The sequence below is a fragment of the Ursus arctos genome, unplaced genomic scaffold (assembly GCF_023065955.2).
Source record: "Ursus arctos isolate Adak ecotype North America unplaced genomic scaffold, UrsArc2.0 scaffold_34, whole genome shotgun sequence".
Lineage (NCBI taxonomy): Eukaryota > Metazoa > Chordata > Mammalia > Carnivora > Ursidae > Ursus > Ursus arctos.
Window position 1 is genome coordinate 1506464 of NW_026623030.1, and position 23090 is coordinate 1529553.

Here is a 23090-nt window from a genome sequence, read left to right on the forward strand (position 1 = left end):
TTTTATTATATTATAGTCTCCAAAAGATAATTCAGTAGTTAAACAAAAAACAATAACAACGTATACCATGGTTTATAATGTATGGTACAGCAAAATACATGACAATCTTAGCACCATATTTGGTTGGAAGAACATATTAAAATGTTCTTACGCTATCTGCGACGTGACATGATGTCCGTAGAAGGTAGACTTTCAGAAGTTAGATGGACTGTAGGCCCTACAGCAATCATTAAAATGAAACCTTTTTAGTAAAAGTTATGTCTGAAAAGCTAACAAAGAGATAATATGAAACCACACAAATATATTCATTTAATTTAAAATGAAATAGAAAAAGGGAAAGGGGAACAATGAACAGATGAGGCAAATAGTAAATAAATTGATGAAGATGATATACTTCAACAGAACTGTATCACTAATGGTCTAAATGTCAAATCAATAGGCAGAAATGGTCAGATTGCAATTTACAGCAAGAGCCAATGAAATGCTGACAGAAGAGACCCACTTTCATTTTTTTAACTGCAAAAGTCTAAGCAGGATGAGGTCCCCACTCCACCAGCTGGCTCCCCAAACCACACAGCAGTACACAGGGAAAACCACAGTGTACAACTGGTGAGACACAGCCATAGAAATAACCCTCTCTGCACCCACCTTCCCAACATCAGACTCCAAGATCTGCATCTTAATACTAGAGCCAAAGGAAATGAGGCACAGAAAGGTTAAATCAAGATGAATTGTAAGACCATGAAGGTATAAGTAGAATAGATGATGGAATGGAAGAGATATTGGGCTCACTCCTTGGGAGAGAGCTCCTGCATGATGCTTTTGGCATATTATCGAGATTTTGAGTCTGTACTCATGGGGTATTTTAGTCTGTAGTTTTCCTCTCGTGTGATGTCTTTCTCTGCATTTGGTATCAGAGGACCTCAGAGGACCAGTAAGAAAGTATTCCCACTCCCTCCATATTCTGAAAGAATTTGAATGGGAATATTATGGAACAATTTCTTCCTTAAACATTGATAGAATTTAACAATAAAGCTGGGCTTTTCTTAGCAAGATGTTTAATTGCTAATTCAATGCAGTTCCTTGGCACAGGTCTAATCAGGTTTTCTATTTCTTCATAAGTCAATCTTCAAAGTGTATGTCTTTCTAGGAATCTGTCCACTTCATTTAAGTCATCTAACATTTTCGCCTTCGTTATCTGTAACATTCCCTACAACCCTTTTAACTTGTGTAAAGTTGGTGTTGAAGTTCCTCTTTTATTCCTGGTTTTTCTGATTTTTGTCTTCACTCTTGTTTCTTTTTTTTTCTTGGTCAGTTTACCTAGAAGACTTCTGCTTTTATTTCTTTCTTGAAGGAGCCAAAGTTTGGTTTCACAGATATTCTCCATTTTTGTTGTAGTTCTTGTTTGTTTTCTATTTTATTTCTAGTTTACGGATATTTTGCTCCGGTCTGCTTTATGTCTTTTCTTGTACTTACTTTAGTTTGCTTATTTTTTATTAAGGTTTATAAGGTAGAAGCTTAGATGATTTATTTTAGACCTTTCTTCCCTTTCAATACTAACTTTTTAAAGGTATGAGTTTGCTTCAAAGCACCACTTTAGCTACATCTCTTAAATTGTTATAAGGTTTGCTTTTGTGTTTAAAAGGTTCATAGTTTCCCATTTGGAAAAATCAATCTTGGAGAATTTTCCATATATACTTGAAAAAAAATTTTATTCTGCTATTGTGGTGTAGTGGTGTTGTACAAAATCCATACTGATAATCTCTGTCTCACTATCTCTCCCGCTTTCTCTCTGTCCTTAGATATATCAGCCTACATGACATTCTACTAAGCCCAACATTGTTATCAAAAGTGAGCAAGTTAATAACAGTCTTCTGTCTTCTGATTTTTAACCAACCAGTATCATGAAGATTCACATTCTTGAAATTGCTTGTTAACTTCAAACTAGCATTTCTTTTTTCTAATTTTTTAAAAGAGTTGGTTTATTTACTTGAGAGAGGGAGGGAGCACAAGTGGGAGGGGCTGAGGGAAAGGGAGATCAAATCTCAGGCAGATTCCCTGCTGAGCATGGAGACCCATGTGGACCTCAATCTCACAATCCTGAGGTCAGGACATGAGTCGAAACCAAGAGTCGAATGCTCAACCAACAGTGCCACCCAGGTGCCCCTCAAACTAGCATTTCTCAACCAGGATTCCTTAGAAACTAACGGTTCCAGAAAATGTCTTAAGTTCCACAGAAGAGGTCCATGTTCATTGTACATAGTAGGACCAGTTTCTCCTCTTCGGCCCATTTTATGTTTCTGGTGCCACAGGGAGATTGTTGTTTACTGAAAGTCATTGAATTGCACAGAGGTGTATTTTTTGGCTGACATGAACGTTACACACATACAGAAGTACACAAAATCTACTGGACATGTAGAAAGCTGGAGGGAACATGGAACTCTAAATACAGAATTTTCCTTATTTTTCCAACTTTATTTAGATATAATTGATATATAACACTGTGTGAGTTAAAGGTATACAACATGATTATTTGTTATACCTCACCTGTATATTGTAACATGGTGACCCCAAATATAGTTACTTAACCCATCCATCAGCTCAGCCCCTTGCCTTTGTGGGTCTGTGCATGTGGTGAGAACATCCACGCTCCACCATCTTAGCAACTGTCAAGTATCCAGTAAAGTATTCTTACCTATGAGCCACCACGCTGCACATTACATCCTAATAACTTACTCATCTTATCCCTGGGAGTCTGTACCCTTTGATCAGCATCTCCTCATTTCTCCTCCCCTCGTCCCTGGTAACTACCCGCCTACTCTGTGTTCTTAGGAGTTCAGCCCTTTTATTTTATTTATTTTTTTTTAAGATTTTATTTATTCATTTGAGAGAGAGACAGCGAGAGAGGGAACAGAAGCAGGGGGAGTGGGAGAGGAAGAAGCAGGCTCCCAACGGAGGAGCCTGATGCGGGGCTTGATCCCAGAACGCCGGGATCACGCTCTGAGCCAAAGGCAGCCGCTTAATGACTGCGCCACCCAGGCGCCCCTGGAGTTCAGCCCTTTTAGATTCTACATATAAGTGAGATCATAGAGTATTGATTTTTCTGTCTGACTTATTTCACTTAGCATAATGCCCTCCAACTTTATTGAAGTTGTTATGAATGGCAAGATCCCCTTCCTTTTTTATAGTTGAATAATATTCCTGTGTGTGTGTGTGTGTGTGTGTGTGTGTGTGTGTGTGTATCTCAGTTTCTTTATTCATTCAACTATAGACCAACACTTAGATTGTTTCCATATCTTCACAATTGTGAATGATGCTACGATAAACATAGGGGTGCAGATATTTCTTTGAGATACTGATTTCATGTACTTTGGATTTATATGCAGAAATGGGATAATTGGATCACATGTTAGTTCTGGTTTTAACATTTTGAGGAAGCTCCATATGTTTCCATTCTGGCTGCACCAATTTCTGTTAGGTTAGGATTTGCACATGCTGAATCTCCATTGCCCAGCCCCCACCAGAGCACTGCACTTGGGGTAAACGTGGATCACAGGGTTAGGACTGAAGGGGATGGTGAAGTTCTTCCATTCTCTCATATCTTCGTCCCAGGTTTATATAATATGCCCTTTTACATTGTGGTCTACAAATACCTCTGCTCACTGCACTAGTGATCTGAGAGTGGAGCCGTGTGCGGTAATCAGTCCCTTTGGAGACATTACCATGGCAAGAACCAGTAAACACATCTCTACAAGGCCTGGATTTCAGGTGAGAAATTCTTGGATTTAAGAGGAAACCAGCTCTTTGGAGAAACCACATTGCAAAAAGAAATTCTGACACTTTCCCACCTGCTTGGGCCTCAGTGAGGAAGGGACTCGGCAAGACTCAGGTCATGGTGACCTTGAGGGAAATCCTCAGTAGGAAAAGACAGTCCTGCCCAGCCTTACAGCACAGCATGTGACAGGAGAGGGGATCACTCTCTGATCTTCTGCTTGTGAGAAATTGGCATTGAGAGAAAAGTTAGGACTTGCCAGCCGGCCATGGCCATGACAGAAAGGTGAGAGAGATATCCCCATGTGCCCGCACACAGCCCAGCTCTGCATCCCAGAAGGAACCTCCTGCCTGGGTCAGATGAGCCGGGGGCGGGTGGGGGGGGGGCTTCCCACAGGTGTGAGCAGGACAGAGCCACCTTGTTCGGGGGGAAGGATGTGTGCACATAGCTCAGATGTGACCCACATGGACTCACATCCACACCATTGTTGACCCTGTGGATGGCCACTACTGCATGTGACCATCACGTGTCACTGTGAGGGAAGAGGCTTTTTCCAAGACTTGAATAAAGTCGTATTACAAGCTGAATTGCTATTCATGATTCCTTGGCATGTGATTTTGAAAGTGATTTTTAGCACACCTACATGAAGTAAATTCAACACATGTGGAATATATTAAGAAGAAAAGGACAGGTTTCCTTTATTTCCACTTCTGGCTTGTATTGAGTTGACATCTCGGTGAAGACAGGGAAACACAGGACAGAAAATCATTTCCTCCTCAAAAAACCATGGATAACTACAATTGGATGATTTAATCTATAACTTATTATGGACCTGATTGATTATGATGTAGAGAGCCTACGTTTTATTAGGGGAATCTCAAAGACTTAAATAATATTTCCAGGGATTTTTTTTAGGTTAAAAGATCATGAAAAGGTCCATCTAAGGGATTGTAGTAGAAAGATCCTAATCACAGGCTTTCTCATCAACAGGACAATGAATGGGCTGGCACCTCCCTGGATCCAGGTGGCCCCCTCCCCCACTACAACAGCGCCCCACACAGGCTGCTGGCAAAACTGAGAGGAAGGAGCTGTCTCCTTCAGGATCCGGAACATTCTGACTGAGGTTGTCCCACATCCCCTCTCAGCCTGGGCCGGTAGCCTTCCTCACCTGGTGCAGGGGGCGGTTGCTGCCTTGCACCTGTCAGCTCCTGCTCTTCTCTCTCCCTCTCCAGGGACCAGGGACCATCACTCCTCTCCCAGCCTCCCTTCCATTGGAGGTACATTCCTCCCTCATGTTCCTGCTCAGCTCAGCCAGTCTGTGGGGCATTGGGCAAAGCAGTGAGAGGTCATCCATGTGGGACCACAGACAGGTGGACAGGACCAGAGGCACATGTTGCACCTTAGTCCCACTGGCTGCAAATAGGTAAGGGGGAGGTGAAAGAGTGTAAGCACTGCCCTGAGTGACCTCAGCCCCCAAGTCACATAAGGAGAACTCAGGGCCTCTCTGAACCCACCCGTGTCAAACCTGTCACACCTTCCTCCTAGAGGACCCTCCATGTGCCCAGTTGCTGCCAAGAGAACATGACTTATTACCTGGAAATTGCCTCTTACCACACCTGCCACATCTCTCCGTGCCCAGAATGCTCACCTTAGGAGACAAGTCCACGTGGGCCTTCAAATGGTTTGAATCCCAGGTCCCTCAGCTTTGTCCTGTTCTTCCAGATCCTCTGACCTCCTGTACCATCCTTCCCGGGGGCACTGACTGGGCTCCTCCCACACACGTCTCACTGCTCGTTTTACTTCCTGACCTAAGCAGCACCAGAATTTCCTCTACAATAGGAACTGTGTCTTCTTCATGCAGAATGCCCAGGATGGACTGTGGGCCAGACCAGTGTGGGTTTGAATAAATGTGTGTTGAGTGGATACTCTCCTGCCACTATCTTTCAAGCATTAGACCCTGGTCAGCCCTCCCCCCACACAACAGCTCTGCATCCCCAGTTGGCACCAATGAGAGCCACCCCCTGAGTCCTATGACCCCCACTGCTAAGCTATACTACCACCTGCTTGACTTCCACCAGCCCCAGTGAAACCAGTGCTCTCCTCCTCCAAATGAGCCTGTTCGTGTTTCCATGGGTAATTTGGGCCCCTCATGCCTGAAAGTGAGGTAGGCAGAAGCCACAGTTGAAAAGTCATTCCACACCAGGACAGCAGTCCATGGATCAGGACTCAGGACCTGAGCTATAGGTTAGGAATCTACACCTTTGGAAGGACACCCCAGCACCTCCTGCACTCAGTGTGGAGTGGCCACCAGGGGGCAGCAGATATCATCTGACAAAGCCACAGGCAGATGGAGCAGGACAGGGAATCATGGGTCTTTTTTTTTTTTAATGTTGTTTTATTACATTATGTTAGTCACCATACAGTACATCATGGGTCTTAAAGGGAATGGGGGGGGGGAGTGTTAGTAACAAGGACTTGAGACCTTCAGGTCATTTGTCATTTGCTCCAGAGTCACTCTTCACTCTCAAGTACAAATTCTCAGGGGAATTGTGTGTGCATTGAGGGGGGTGGGTTCTGCTCTTGGAGACATTGCCTATTCGTCTCATACAGTTAGAGGCACATTTTGCCCCACAACCATCCCACTTTAATAAAATGAAAGCGCTGTCACCATCCACAAACATCCAGCCTCCCTGTGAACACGTTTCCCTCTCCATCCCCTATGCTGTGACCCCTGAGAGACACAGCTGCTCCTCCTTCTTGGAAGTTCCTCCCTCCTGCCCCTCACCTGTCCTTCCATGTACCTCCCTCAAGGAAGAGAGGGGATTGGAAGATTCTGTTCTTCCCCATCTTAGGGCCTGCAACACAGCAATTTTCAAGATAAGCTTTTTCAATTTAATGTATAAATTAAGATGATTCTTATATAGTTTTCCCAGCAACTGATGAAAACTCAACTATGGTAAACATTCCCTTGAAGAGTTACTAAACTTTGAAGCTCCCTCTCATTCTCCTATACAGAAAACATTTCTTTTAGCATCTGATCAGTTCCCACTCCTGACTGCAAAGTGGGGATACTGAGGCACAGTATGACATGCTGCAGGAGCTCACAGCCAAGAGCAGATATTTACTGCACCATGATAGTTTGGGAAACTCCATGCGGGCTCTAGAGAGAGGATGAATTTTATTTGGTCTCTGTGTCCCATGAGCTGTGATATGGGTAGGAACCTGCCCCTATGTGAGCCTCATAGAATCATTTACAGAATGGGTTCAGAAAATAAAAACACACTCCACCTCTGAGGTCTCAGTGCCAGGCCAGCCATGGGGCAAACCCAGGACACAATGTGGGATGAGATGTGGGCCCCACACCGTGTCACCAGGCTGCCCCTCCCCTCTGTGTGTCCCTTGGGATTGAGCCCTTCCTTGAACCCACAAGACCCCTCAGCAGCAGCCCCTGGGCTCTGGCTGATTTGCATAACCAGCAGGTGTCTCCAGTAAGGGGATAAGAGAGACCTGGGAGGAACTTTGCCCAGCCTTGGGCCTTGGTAGCAGAATCAGGGCACCACCACGATGGCCTGGATCCCTCTCCTCCTCAGTGTCCTCGCTCACTGCACAGGTGCTATGCCCAGGCTCACACCCACCTCAGCCTCAGAGATCTGAGACAAGCCTGGGCTTGACTCTGAGCTCAGCAGGGAGCTTTCTGTGAAAGGCAGGATGCTCATTACATTGGCGTGGGATGACGGACTAGAGGGCTGTGATCTCCCGACTGTGCTCACTGGCTCTGTGTGAGCCCTGTGGGGATGGTCCTAAGGAGAAAAAGGGGTGGATTGGTTCTCATTTGTTCAAAGGCTCCATCCAGCAGCCAGACTCATAAGCCCCTGGGGTTGAGACTGATAAGAGGGGGTGCCCTGGGAGCCTAGAGTATCCCTGTGGTGAATCAAAGCCAATCAGCTTAAGGAATTTCCTAGAAATGGGTCCTTCAACTCCCAGTCCAACTCATCTTTCTCTCCTATAGGTTCTGTGGCCTCTTACATGCTGACTTAGCTGGCTCGGTGTCAGTGACCCTGGGACAGACGGCCAGTGTCACCTGTGGGGGAGACAACATTGGAAGGAAAGCTGTTCAATGGTACCAGCAGAAGCCAGGCCAGGCCCCTCCGCTGATTATCTAGAGTGATAGCAACCGGCCTTCAGGGATCGCTGACTGATTCTCTGGCTCCAACTCAGGGAACACAGCCACCCTGACTATCAGCGGGACCCGGGCCGAGGATGAGGCTGACTATTACTGTTAGGTGTAGGACAGCGGTACTTTCATAGTGACACAGGCATGTGGGGAAATGAGACACAAACCCCTTCCCCGTGTGACACACTCTCCTCCAGCCCCAGGAGGCCTGTGCACAGGGCAGGAAGCAGATCTGACCCAGGTCCACAGGTCTAACATCCCCAACCCTCTCTCCACCAGCACACTGGACAGGGACTTCAGGGGATGGATCAGGGAAGGGAACGCACGCGGTAGCTTTAACTATGTTTTATTTGTGACTGTAGGTGAAGGTATGACTGAACATGTGAGAAGACTTGGAAGATATTTTATAAGACCAAATGTTTTAAAATGTCCCTAAATGTAAACTACATGATCTGAAACACCTTGTGATACTGTCAGTATATTTGATACTGAAAGAGAAAGAAGAGATTAGTGAACTTGATTTCATGGCAATGAAAACTCTTCAGTTGAAACAGAAAAAGTAAAGCTGGAAAAAATGAATAAAGATCAGTGTCCTTAGGACCACTTCATGCAGCCTCTAGTGTGTAAGTGGAGTAACTGAGGGAGAGAAGGTGGGGAGCAGGTGGATAATAGAAAAACATTTGAAGAAACAATACCACAAACATTCCAAATTTGGTGAAACCTATTTGTCAGGATATCCAAAGGTCCTCAAACCTCTGACAAGGGACATGAGAGACAGCACAGCACACACTGTCATGAAATGGCTACAAACTAGCGATGCAGACACTCTCACAACCACAGTCGTGTTCTATAAAGAGGAACCAGCATCATGATAGAAGCAGATTTCTCATTATAAACGACGTCAGCAAGAAAACGGGGGGGGGGGGGGGCAATGTATTTGAAATACTAATAGAAAATACCTGTCAACCTGAATCTTTCTTCTAAAATTCTTTAAAAAGATTTTATTTATTTATGTATTTATTTATTTGAGAGAGTACACAAGTTGGGGGAGAAACAGAGAGAGAGGGAGAGGAAAAGAATCTCAAGCCAGCTCCATGCTGAGTACGGAGTCTGATGCAGGGCTCGATCTCATGACACTGATGCCATTACCTGACCCGGAGCAAAGAGCCAGGTGCTCAACCAACTGAGCCCCCAGGCACCCAACCTCGATCTTTACCAGGGAAAATTTCATTGAAAGTGAAGACAAAATCAACCTTTCTCAGACTACAAACCTCCCAGAACTGATCGCCGGCAGACCCTCAGCACAGGCGACAATAAAGCAGATCTGTTGGACAGAAAAAAGGGTGACTCGGGATATGTGAGCCTACACAAAGCTATAGAAAGTATCAGATAGCAGTCCTATATCAACAAATATAACAAGGATTTATTGGTCGATGTCTATAAAAGATAGTCAACTGCTCAAGCAAAAATAATAAGAATATTTTATGATCTATACTGGATGTAAAAATACAATTGTAACAATCTTAGACAAATGATGGGGGAAAGACTATCATGTTATCACGTACTTATTCTACATGTGAATGACATCCTGTCGAAAGGAGGCACTTCAATAAGTTAGGAGGTGAAGATTTCCAACCTAAATAAGGCATTAGGATAAAACCATTTGAACCACAAAGAGGAAGAGCTCATAAAGTGAATGAAACAGGATTCCCAGAGAATACGGATGCAATAGACCGTGTATCTCATACACACCCAGATGTCTGTTCACTTGTGACCTACACACATACACAGAGACAGAGAGACAGACAGAACCTTATTTCAAGGCATGGGTCATGCGAACATGGGGGGGCAGATCTGGAAGATGCAGGGAGGACAGAAGGATGGAGATTCAAGAAAGAATGTTTACTCTGCGTGTTTCATATGTTAACAGAAGACACAAAGAAAATTACAGGATCCAAGTCCAACCCTACAGTTGAAATCTACAACTTCCCGAACCACCAACACAGTGGCTGAGATGAGCGTAGACATGACAAGACGAAGACCATGTGAGGCGACCTGAAGACACAGCACAGACGCTGCAAAGTGAAAGATTTAAAAGTGACTAGAATCCCCTGAGCTGTAGGACAGCATGAGCAGCATAATAGGAGGTGGCCTCTCAGAAAAGGAGAGACAGTGGGGCACAGAAGATAGAAGAATATTTGAGCAATTATTGGCCAGAATGTTCCAAATCTGATGAAAACTCAAAAGTGACAGGTCCAAAATCTCAACAAACTTCAAGCACAAAAAATAAGAAGTAAAAACAAAACAACCACAAAACGAGGCATCAATATCAAATATTTAAGGCGGTGAACAAGAGACAGTCTTAGAAGCAGACAGAGGAAAACACTCCCTGTGCTCAAGGAAAAAAGAGAAGGATTCCAGTGGATTTTGCATTGGCTGAAATGCCAGCAAGAGACAGTGGATTAACATCTTTAAATGACTGAAAGTAGGAAAAAAGCCTTAATTCTTCATCTAGGGATAATATCCCTCATATTAAGGCTAGATAAAAATGTTCACACGTACAAAAACTGACAGAAGTTTTCAACAGCTGATGAAGCAATAATACTGCACATCCCTCAGGCAGGAGGAAATGATTCCAGAAAGAATCTGAATCTACAAAATGAATGTAAGACTCAGAAGCCCCCGGGTGGCTCAGGCAGTTAAGCATCTGCCTTCAGCTCAGCTCATGATCAGAGTCCTGGGATCAAGCCCCACATCGAGCTCCCTGCACAGCAGGAAGTCTACTTCTCCCTCTGCCCCTCCCCACCGTTCATGCTCGCTCTCTCTCTCCCCCAAATAATAAATAAAACCTGAAAGAAAAGGAAGAAGTACTAACTACAGGGGTAAATATTAAGACTTCTTTAGTTTCAAAATCTCTTTAAAAGATAATTCACCATCTATAGCAAATATAATAACTTTGTATGTTGGAATTTCTAATAGAGGTAACATTACATGTATGAAAATCATAGTATATATTTGGGGAGCTGAGAGATAGAGGTATGATATCAGCTTCTCATTCTCCATGTAACATGGTAGAAGCACCAGAATGGAGACTCTTGCCACTTACTGATAATAAGGCAGCAAGAACTTATGGCTCATATGCAAAAAAAAACAAAAACAAAACAGTAAAATGAAAGCATGGAAAAGATCCATTACTTAAGAAAAAAGAGATATGGAAAGAGGGATCAAAGAAGAGATGGCACACATAGAAAATAAATACGTGCACGGTATAGATAAACAATACTAATAATCATATTCAGGAAATGGTCTAAACACCATGATTAAAAGATTTTGTGGGACTGAGTTTCACAGCAACATCTAAGTAGATGCTGCAAATAAAAATCCTCCAGTAAAGGAAATGACCCTGACTTCCCCAAGCCAAATTTCAGGATAATTCCCACCAGTTCTGCTCCACAATGTGGGACATGAAATATTCACAGGGAGAAGAAAGGAAATCTGGGAAAATGAATTGAATCCTTCAAAATAATTGGGATTTTCTGTTATGTATTTTACATACACTAGAGAGAAGACATATTCAAAGAGCACATTTCAGCAGGACCCTGCTGACCATCCACACTTGCAGGCTAAGGGGCCCCTTTATAGACCAGCCAGGATGAGGTTAATTGTGAGCCCAGGGACGGAAGCCCTGCTGCCCAGCCTGGCCTCACCCTCCCTCCCTCCCATTCTGCTCAAGCTCTGCCCTGACCAACCTGGGATCTGAATCCAGCACACCTGGGCTCCATCCTGGACTCACCCCACGTTCTTCTGCTTTCCTGAGACGTTAGCCTCTCTGGGCCTCAACTTTATGTGCTGGGAAATGGGGAAGATTATAATGATATCGGAAAACATTTATATTGAAATGAAATGATATGAAAACATTGACAGAGTCGTCCTAAAGAAACAGAGTCCCAGCCGGGTCTCAGTGAGTGGGTGCTGGGTTGGGAGTCTCTCGTCTGTCCTCTGCAGAAACCCAAAGAAAAGGGCTCAGCAAAAGTCTGACGTGGATGATGTGAATTTGTATGTCCAGGTCTGAATTAGCAGATTTCCAACGTCGTCCAAACCACCAACTACGCTAGTGCAGACACCCTCCCACCCAAACTCCGAGAGATGTGGGCTGTCATAAAAACAGCAGTAGCAGAGATTGTAGTAATCATAATAAAGATTAGGTGCCCACGTTAGCATCAGTGCCAGGAGCATCACCTACTCCCACCGTGACCCAACAGCACTAACTGGGATGCGGAACCATCAGTCTGGATTCCTAAGTGGACAGGGAATGGAAGGCTGCAGGGCACCACACAGCTGACCCAGACCCAAACCCTTCACAAATGCACTCCACTTTATCCTGCTCTGCCTTCTATTGTAACAGTGGGCCAGGCCAGGGCATTCAACACTGGGCTACAGTGCCTGCCTCCGTGCACCTTGGAAGTGACCTATCTGTGCGGGACTGCACAGGGCATGGGGGGCAGCTGCCCATGGAGGCTGGACTCCCTGCTTCACACCCTTTCTCAGGTATCAGGTGCTGTGGGGTGACCCACAGCAGAGAAGCTCCTGATGTGAGTCCTCCTCCACCAGCAAGGGGCAACAGAGCTGCAGCAGGAGCCGCAGGAGCAGCAGGACAGAGCTGGGGCTGCCCAGGGGAGCCTCACAAGGACTGGGGGTCAGAAAGTGTCCCAGGGGCAATCTGTAGGAGAAAGTGAGGGTGGGGAGGAGGAGTTAAGATGGTGGAGGAGTAGGAGTCTCCTTTTTCAGCTGGTCCACTGAGTCGAGCTGTATAAGTACCAGACCATCCTGAACGTCCGTCAGAATCAGCCTGAGACGTAGGAAGATACATCTGGATCTCTACAAATGAACATCTCCAGTGCTGAGTATTGAGGTATGAAGTGGGGAGCTGTGAATCCGCGCACAGATATCAGAAGATTGACGGAAGGGGGAGCGAGCCTCTGCACTCAGGTGCCGGGAAGCGGTAGCCACCTGCACTGGGGAGCGGGCCAGTCTCGCGGACCAGAACACAAGAGAGAGCAGACTGAGCCTGTGAGCCTGGGAACTCACGAGCAGCCAGACTGAAAACCAGCGCTCTGGAGTGCCCCCGAACCATACTGAAACAGGGAGGTCGGGAGCATGCGCAGGGGCAGCTGGCGGCTGGAGAGTTAGAAACATAAAGGACAGAGACATGCCGGCCCTGGAAGTGAGGGCTGGGATGCCGGCTGTGGGGTGCACAACTCAGGACACTGCAGGGTTTTTTGCAGCACTAACAGAAACAGAGTTAAAGAGGCCAGGAGAGCTCAGTGGAGAGCGGACTATGATCTCTCTGTTCTGAGACAGAGGCTAGGATTTGGCCACTGCTGCTCTGACTCTAAGAAGAGCCACAGAAAAACGCCAGGGAAAGCTGCCACAGAACAAAAGCTCGGAAATCCCAGCTCACATTGTGCCCATCCCTATCCTCCCTCTAAGGGAACAGGGAGACTCTACCCAAACAGGGTGGCCTGAGTATCAGTGTGGCAGGCCCCTCCCCCAGAAGACAGGCTGAAAAATCAAGAAGCCTACATCCCTAAGGTCCCTATAAAACAAGAGCATGCTGCCTGGGTCCTGGTCAATAATTTGGGCTCTGGGCAACCCCGCGACCTCTCCTCATCAGAATGATGAGAAGGAGAAATCCCCCCCAGCAAACAAAAGATAATGAGTCTGTGGCCTCTGCCACAGAACTAACGGATATGAATATAACCAACTTATCAGAAATGGAGTTCAGATTAACAATGGTCAAGATGATGTGTAGGCTTGAAAAAAAATATTATTGAAAATATTAATGAGAATACTGAATTTCTAAGGGCAGAAATGAGAGCGAATCTGGCAGAAATTAAAAATCCTATGAATCAAATGCAGTCAAAACTAGATGCTCTGATGGCCAGGGTGAATGAGGCAGAAGAGTGAATTAGTGAATTGGAGGATGGGATGGTAGAAGAGAAAACTAAAACAGAAACTTGGCTCAAGAAAATCCAATCTCACGAATGTAGGTTACAGGAGACTACTGACTCAATGAAAGGTTCCAATGTCAGAATCATCGGCATCCCCAAGGGGGTGGAGAAAGAGAGAGGTCTAGAAGAGATATTTGAACAAATTGTAGCTGAAAGCTTCCCTAATCTACCAAAGGAAACAAGCATTTGTGTCCGTAAGGCAGGGAGGACCCCTCCCAAATTCAGCCATGACAAAGCTATGCCACGTCACATCATAGTGCAATTCACAAATATTAGATCCAAGGATACAGTATTGAAAGTGGCCACGGCAAAGAAATTCCTCACTTTTAAAGGCAAAAATATCAGGATCACGTCAGACTTGTCTACACAGACCTGCAATGAGAGAAAGGTTTGGGGGGGGGCATTTTTAAAGCTCTTTCAGAGAAAAACATGCAGCCAAGGATCCTTTATCCAGAAAGGCTGTCATTCAGAATTGATGGAGAGATAAGGACCATCCAGAATCGCCAGTCATTGACCAATTTCATAACCATGAAACCAGCCCTGCAGGAGATATTAAGGGGGGTTCTATAAAAGTAAAAAGGCCCAAAGAGTGATACAGAACAGAAAGTCACAATCTATAGAAACACAGACTTTAGAGGCAGCATGACATCATTAAAATCATATTTCTCAATAATCACTCTCAATGTGAATGGCCTAAATGCTCCCCTAAAGTGCCACAGGGTTGCAGATTGGATAAAAAGACATGACCCATCCATTTGCTGTCTGCAAGAGACTCATTTTGAACCTAAAGATACATCCAGACTGAAAGTGAAGGGATGGAGAACCATTTTTCATGCCAATGAACCTCGAAAGAAAGCTGGGGTAGCAATTCCCAGATCAGACAGATTGGATTTTAAACTAAAGACTGTAATTAGAGATACAGAAGGACACTATATTATTCTTTTTTTAATGTTTTTTTATTATATTATGCTAGTCACCATACAGTACATCCCTGGTTTCCGATGAAATGTTGTATGATTCATTAGTTGCGTATAACACCCAGTGCACCATGCAACACGTGCCCTCTCCACTACCCATCACCAGTCCATCCCATTCCCCCACCCCTCCCCTCTGAAGCCCTCAGTTTGTTTCTCAGAAGGGGGAATGAAGCATGAGAGACTATGCACTCTGAGGGACACTATATTATTCTTAAAGGATGTATCCAACAACTGGATGTGACAATTATAAATACGCCCCCAACAGGGGAGCAGCAAGATACACAAGCCAACTCTTAACCAGAATAAAGACACATATAGATAAAAATACATTAATAGTAGGGGACCTCAACACTCCACTCTCAGCAATAGACAGATCACCTAAGCAGAAAATTAACAAAGAAACAAGAGCTTTGAATGCCATACTAGACCAGATGGACCTCATAGATATATATAGAACACTACACCCCAGAACAAAAGAATATTCATTCTTTTCAAATGCACATGGAACGTTCTCCAGAATAGACCATATGCTGGGTCACAAAACAGGTCTCAACCAATACCGAAAGATTGAAATTACTCCCTGCATATTCTCAGACCACAATACTTTGAAATTGGAACTCAATCACAAGGAAAAATTTGGAAGACACTCAAATACTTAGAAACTAAGAACCATCCTGCTCAAGAATGATTCGATAAACCAGTAAATCAAAAATCAATTTAATCAACTTATGGAGACAAATGAGAATGAAAACACAATGGTCCAAAACCTATGGGACACTGCAAAAGCAGTCCTAAGGGGAAAATACATAGCCATCCAAGCCTCACTCAAAAGAATAGAACAATCTAAAATGCAGTTTTTATATTCTAACCTCAAGAAGCTGGAACACGAACAGAAGAATAGGCCTAATCCATGCACAAGAAAGCAGTTGATCAAGATTAGAGCAGAGATCAGTGAATTAGAAACCAGGAGCAAAATAGAGCAGATCAACAGAACTAGAAGCTGGTTCTTTGAAAGAATAAATAAGATCGATAAGCCACTGGCAAGACTCATTCAAAAGAATAGAGAAAGGACCCAAAGTAATGAAAATATGAATGAAAAGGGAGAGGTCACAACCAACACCAAGGAAATAGGAAGGATCATTAGAAACTTTTATCTACAGCTTTATGCCAATAAATTAAATAGTCTGGAAGAAATGGATGACTCCCTAGAAACCTATAAACTACCAAGACTGAAACAGGAAGAAATTGATTTTTTAAACAGACCGATTAATTATGAAGACATTGAAGCAGTGATCAAAAACCTCCCGAAAAACAAGAGTCCAGGCCTGATGGATTCCCCGGGGAATTCTACCAAACATTCAAAGAAGAAATAATACCTATTCTCCTGAAGCTGTTTCAAAATAGTAGAAACAGAAGAAAAACTACCAAACTCATTCTATGAGGCCAGTATTACCTTGATCCCCAAACCAGGCAAAGACCCCATCAAAAAGGAGAATTGCAGACCGATATCCCTGATGAATATGGATGCAAAAATTCTCAACAAGATCCTAGCTAATAGGATCCAACAGTACATTAAAAGGATTATCCATCATGACCAAGTGGGATTCATCCCTGGGATGCAAGGCTGGTTCAATATTTGCAAATTGATCAGTGCGATAGGTCATATCAACAAGAAAAGAGTCAAGAACGGTATGGTCCTCTCAATAAATGCATTAAATATTTCACAAAATACAGCATCCTTTCCTGATTAAAACACTTCAGAGTGTAGGGATAGTGGGTACATTCCTCAATTTCATAAAAACCATCTATGAAAAGCCTGCAGCAAATATCACTCTCAATGGGGAAAAGCTGGAAGCCTTTCCCTTAAGATGAGGAACACGACAAGGATGCCCACTATCGCCATTATTATTCAACATAGTACTAGAAGTCCTTGCAACAGCAATCAGAAAAAAAAAGGGATAAAAGGTATCCAAATTGGCAAAGAAGAAGTCAAACTGTCTCTCTTCGCAACTGACATGATACTCTATATGGAAAACCCAAAAGAATCCACCCCCAAACTACTAGAAGTGATTGAGCAATTCAGTAATGTGGTGGGATACAAAATCAATGCTCAGAAATCAGTTGCATTTCTATACATGAACAATGAGACTGAAGAAAGAGAAATAGGGAATCCATTCCATTTACAATAGCACCAAAAATCCTATGTTATCTCAGAATTAACTTAACCAGAGACGTAAAGGAACTATATTCTAGAAACAACAAATCACTCTTGAAAGACATTGAAAAAGACATACAAAGATGGAAAAATATTCCATGCTCATGGAATGGAAGAATTAGCATAGTTAAAATGTCTATGCTACCCAGAGCAAGCTACACTTTCAATGCCATCCCAATTAAAACACCAATGATATTTTTCAAAGATCTGGAACTAACAGCCCTTAAATTTGTGTGGAACCAGAAAAGGCCCCGAATTGCCAAGGAATTGTTGAAAAGGAAAAACAAAGCTGGGGGCATCACAATGCTGGATTTCAACCTATACTACAAAGCTGTGATCACAAAGACAGCATGGTACTGGCACATATACAGACATACAGACAAATGAAACAGAAGAGAGAAGCCAGAAAAGGACCCTCGGCTTTTTGGGCAACTAACCTTTGACAAAGCAGGAAAAAACATCCAGTAGAAAAAAGACAGTCTCGTCAATAAATGGTGCTGGGAAAATTGGACAGCTACATGCAAAAGAATGAAACTTGACCACTTTCTCACACCATACACAAAGATCAACTCCAAATGGATGAAAGACCTCAATGTGCAACAGGAATCCATCAAAATCCTAGAGGAGAACATAGGCAGCAACCTCTATGACATCAGCCACAGCAACATTTTTCATGACACATCTCCAAAGCCAAGAGAAACAAAAGAAAAAAAATGAACTTGTGGGACTTCATCGAGATTAAAAGCTTCTACACAGCCAAGGAAACAGTAAAAAAACTAAGAGGCAGCCCACGGAATGGGAGAATATATTTGCAAATGATGCTACAGATAAAAGACTGGTATCCAAGATCTACAAAGAACTTCTCAAACTCAATACACAAGAAACAAATAAATCAAAAAATGGGCAGAAGATATGAACAGACACTTTTCCAATAACGACATACAAATGGCTAACAGACACATGAAAAAATGTTCAAAATCATTAGCCATCAGGGAAATTCAAATCAAAACCACATTGAGATACCACCTTACGCCAGTTAGAAAGGCAAAAATTGACAAGGCAGGAAACAACAATTTTTGGAGAGGATGTGGAGAAAGGGAACCCTCTTACATTGTTGGTGGGAATGCAAGTTGGTACAGCCACTCTGGAAAACACTGTGGAGGTCCCTTAAAAAGTGAAAAATTGAGCTACCCTATGATCCAGCGATTGCGCTACTGGGTATTTACCACAGAGATACAGATGTACTGAAGAGAAGGGCCTTATGCACCCCAATGTTCATAGTAGCATTGTCCACAATAGCCAAACTGTGGAAGGAACTGAGATGCCCTTCAACAGATGACTGGATTAAGAGAATGTGGTCCATATATACGAGGGAATATTACTCAGCCATCAGAAAGAATGATTTCTCAACATTTGCTGCAACATGGACGGGACTGGAAGAGACAATGCTAAGCAAAATAAGTCAAGCAGAGAAGGACAATTATCATATATTTCACTCATTTATGGAACATAAGAAGTCGGAAGATCGGTAGGAGAAGAAAGGGAAGAAGAAGGGGGGTAATCAGAAGGGGCAATGAAGCATGAGAGACTATGGACTCTGGAAAACAAACTGAGGGCTTCAGAGGGGAGGGGGTGGGGAAATGGGATAGGCTGGTGATGGGTATTAAGGAGGGCACGTATTGCATGGTGCACTGGGTGTTATACGCAAGTAATGAATCATGGAACTTTGCATCAAAGGCTGGGGATGTACTGTATCGTGACTAACATAATAAAATAAAAAAATATTATTATTTAAAAAAAGACCTCTAGGGCAGTAGACTATAGGGTCACGGTGACAAGGAGTGAAAATTTTGCAGTTGGGCCACCCAGAATATCAGTGAGTGGGGACATTCCCAAGTCCACCTCTTCATTCCTGGACCCATGAACACTGGCTATGGGAGAAACAGCATCACATATTGGACAGATTCAGTGCAAATATCACCTCCTGCCAAATCTTGCCCCAGCCCCACAAGGGGGTGTCATGTGGCGGGACAGTAACAGGTCTGCAAGAGGCCAGTAGTCCGTTCATTCAAGCCAGCTGTTTAAGTGGTGGAGAACATGGTACAACCAGCGAGCTCCATGGACATCGGCACACTGCCGCCCTTTTCTGATGGGAACTGTGAGCCTTGGACAGAAGCTGCACTGTGTACTACAACAGTGGGTGAGGCATTAAGTCCAAGGGTTACAGTTTGGGAAGAAGCACTGCCGTCCAAGAAAACACGTCCCTACATAGGGAAAGGTCTATTCCAATAAGGACAGAGCTTCCATGATGGATGAGGTCTGATGTAATTCATCTGCCACCAGGCTCCTGGCTGACTCCCAAGGGAAGGGTCTCGCCCTGGGAACTCAGGGCTGGTCTCTGCTGTTGGCAGAGTGGTCCTGAAAAGTGGCCATAGCCTTGTCAGCTTTATGAGTGGAACTCCCTAGGGATTATCCCATGAATAACCTCCCAACTTGCAACATGGCCACTTTGCTAAGGGCCAATGGACAAGTTCAAGGACAGAGGGACAAGAATGCTGACCACTGTCCTCAGATGTGTCATATTTTCCACCTGATTATTAACACCATTTCCCTTTGAGGACACACTCTTGTGGGCATTTTCATGGAACACAAATAGCTCTGTGTTCATTTGGGGGTGGGTTCTCCTCACATATGTCTTCCTCAAACATCTTTCACCATTTTCCTTATTGTGTTTCTTCCAAGTCTCTGACCATCCAGTCAAACTGAGTCAGAGACTGTAGGTTAGAATAAAGCCACGTCTGTCCTGGTCTCTGTCCAGGTGAAATAAACGAAGGACTCTGCTCAACTGTTGCCTTATTGGAGAATGCCCTTCACCCATATTATGCAGGGGTGTCCCAGATGAGGGCTGCAGGACTAATATTATTAACTATTAGAGTTCCCTGCCTATCACAAGGGGACCTCTTAAACCAGCCCTGTGGTTTTTCCTCTGTTTCAGTTGTTCATAGAAGTGTCCTCACTTGGTCATACGTGTGCCAAATCCTCTCACTTTCTCTCCCACCATCACTACTATGGAGGCTCTGCTTTGCCTTGTTGTTGACAACAGACCTCAGGATGGCTGCTGCAGCTCCAGCTCTCACAAACGGGTACAAGAGGAAGAGCACTGCATAAATCTAGTCTGTTCCTTTCATTCACAGACAAAACTCCCCAGAAAGATCCCCAGTGGAATGACTCACCGATGGCCTAGCTCTGGACCACAGGGTCAATGCTGACCTGCACAGACCTGAGAATAGCAATAGTGTGACTTCTCAATGGTTCTAGTAGACGAGATACAGATAGGCGGGGCTGGTAACTGTGCCGTCTCACCAAAGCAACTGCGTCCTCTGTGCTGCCCCTCCCAAGGCAGGATCCAAGAAAGACTTGTGTCTTACTCACACTGATCTGCCAGGGTGGGACCCATGGCCGACCAAGCTGGGTCTGAGGACGTTCCTGTTGGTTGAGTGTCCTCCTGTCTCTGTCCTTGCAGAAGGAGGCATCGTCACATTCTGAGGTGCTCCAGCAGACAGAACAAGGGAGAGGCCATCCCTGAGTCCTGTGTCCCCAGGGGCCCAGCCCCAGAACCACACCCATGACCACGCACCACCCCAGAGGCATGAGCCCTGAGTCCCCAGATGGGCCAACCTTCTCTTCACATGAGCCTCTTCCTATTTTCATGGATAATCTGACGCCTCCTGCCTGGCCCTGAGGCTGGCAGGGGCCCCACAGAGAAGAGCAAATCCTCCCCTGGTGCCAGCATGTGTGGATCAGGGGGAATCGGGATGTGAGCAGTGGGTTTTCATTCTCCACCTCGAGGAAGGAGTTCCCTGCACCTCCAGCCACCAGTGTGCAGCGGCCACTGGGGGGCAGCAGAGATCACCTGGCAAAGCGTCAGGGCTTCTACAGGGAGGACTGGTCACCAGGACCTGAGACCAGAAGGTAAAGGTGTAGGTTTTCTACACTATCACCTTTGCTCTTATGTAAAATTCTGACTCGGGGTCTCTCATGTCTCTTCTGTGCAATCTGTCTCTGTCTCTAGCACAGGTCCAGGGCTTCATGACGCTCCACCCAACCCCATTCCCGCCACACTCAGTCACTGTCAGTCCTTGCTCAGGCACTGGGTCTGTCCCTGGCACGGGGCACACCCTGGGGATACTGAGGCACAGCATCTATGAACTGTCCCAGGAGCTGTCCCTTGCCAGAGAATCCAACAGCACCTCTGACTCCCTAAAAATCCACGTGCACCTGGCAAGGGAGGAATTTTGCTCACGTTCTGATGTTCAGCAACACAGACCAGGGGTAGGACACACACTGACCTATGATCCTCTAGTACCTAGAGAGTAAACATTCTATGATGGGTTCAGGAAACGCAGACAGACTCCACCTCCCAGATCTGCTGTGACCACACCCACCAAGGAGCCAGGTCAGGACAGGGAGAGGGACAAGGTTTGGACCCCGGACTATGGGAACACAAGTGAATGAGAATCCCCAGGGCTGAGGATGGGTTTGCGGGGGCTGTCCCCTCCCATCTCTGCCCCTTGGAGCTGAGCCCATTTCTAAAACCACAAGGCCCCTCAGCAGCAGTCTCTGGGCTCTGGCTGATTTGCATAACCTGCAGGTGTCTCCAGCAAGGGGATAAGAGAGACCTGGAAGGAACCCTGCTCAGCCTTGGACCTCAGGGAGCAGTATCGAGGCACCAGCACCATGGCCTGGACTCCTCTCCTCCTCGGATTCCTGGCTCACTGCACAGGTGCTGAGCCCAGGCTCACCCCCACCCCAGCCCTGGGTTCTGGGACAATCCTGGCCCTGACTCTGAGCTCAGCAGTGGACTGTCAGTGGGGGGCAGGATGACTGAGGCCCTGCTGTGGGATGAGGGGCTGGTGGGGTGATAACCTCCCACTGTGCTCCCTGGCTCCTTGGAACAACATGGGCTGGGCCTGCCCAGAGAAAGGGGGTGGGTGCATTTCATTTGTTCAAAGCTCCATCTACCAGGCAGGTCCCAGGGGCCCAGGATCTAAGATGACAGCAGGGTGGAAATGGCTTAGGGACTCGAAAGACCTCAAGCCAGCAGGTGGGAGTACCCAGGGGAGACACCCCAGGCTGGAACCCGACCTCCCATCTTCTCTTTTGCAGGCTCCATGGCCTCCTATGTGCTGACTCAGCCCCCCTCGATGTCGGTGAACCTAGGACAGACTGCCAAGATCACGTGTGGGGGAAACAGCATTGGAAGGAAATATGCTTCTTGGTACCAGCAGAAGCCAGGCCAGGCCCCAGTGCTGATTATCTATGAGAATAGCAAGCGGCCCTCGGGGATCCCTGACCGATTTTCTGGCTCCAACTCAGGGAACACGGCCACCCTGACCATCAGCGGGGCCCGGGCCGAGGACGAGGCTGACTATTACTGTCAGACCTATGACAGCAGTACTTATGCTCACAGTGACACGGGCAGATGGGGAAGTGAGACACAAACCCCTTCCCCGTCTGTGTCACACTCTCCTCCAGCCCCAGGAGGCCTGTGCACAGAGCTGTGAGCAGGTCTGAACCAGGTTCCCTCATCTGAGTTCCATAGACCTCCCTCCCGATCCAATCCTCCAGGCGGCTCTGTACAGGAGAGGGTCAGGAGAGCATTGACAGCTGATAGCCTAGGCTGCCCTGCTTCTCTGGGCCTGGGTGTCAACTGGAGGCAGAGGGACTGCGTAGAAAAAAGACACAGGGAGGCTGTCATCCAGTGGTCATTATTTCCGTGTCATGGTCATGGGTAATGCTCTCCGAACTGACCAGGATTAGAGCTCAAGCTGTCCCAGCTCAGCTGAGCTCCTGAAGCCCTGGGGACAGGACTGGAGCCTCCTCTACCAGAGTGGAACAGACAGATACAGCAGACACTGAGGGCTCACCCACATCCCCTCTT

At 45.6% G+C, this 23090-nt stretch overlaps 1 gene segment (V, D, J or C); it reads left to right on the forward strand.

Annotated features, from left to right (window-relative positions):
* Positions 1-21859: 21859 nt before the first annotated feature.
* Positions 21860-22713, forward strand: LOC125283020 (immunoglobulin lambda variable 3-1-like). The segment is given in 2 exon segments: positions 21860-21932; positions 22316-22713. Coding segments are annotated over 2 exon segments (444 nt in total).
* The last annotated feature ends 377 nt before the right edge of the window (positions 22714-23090 follow it).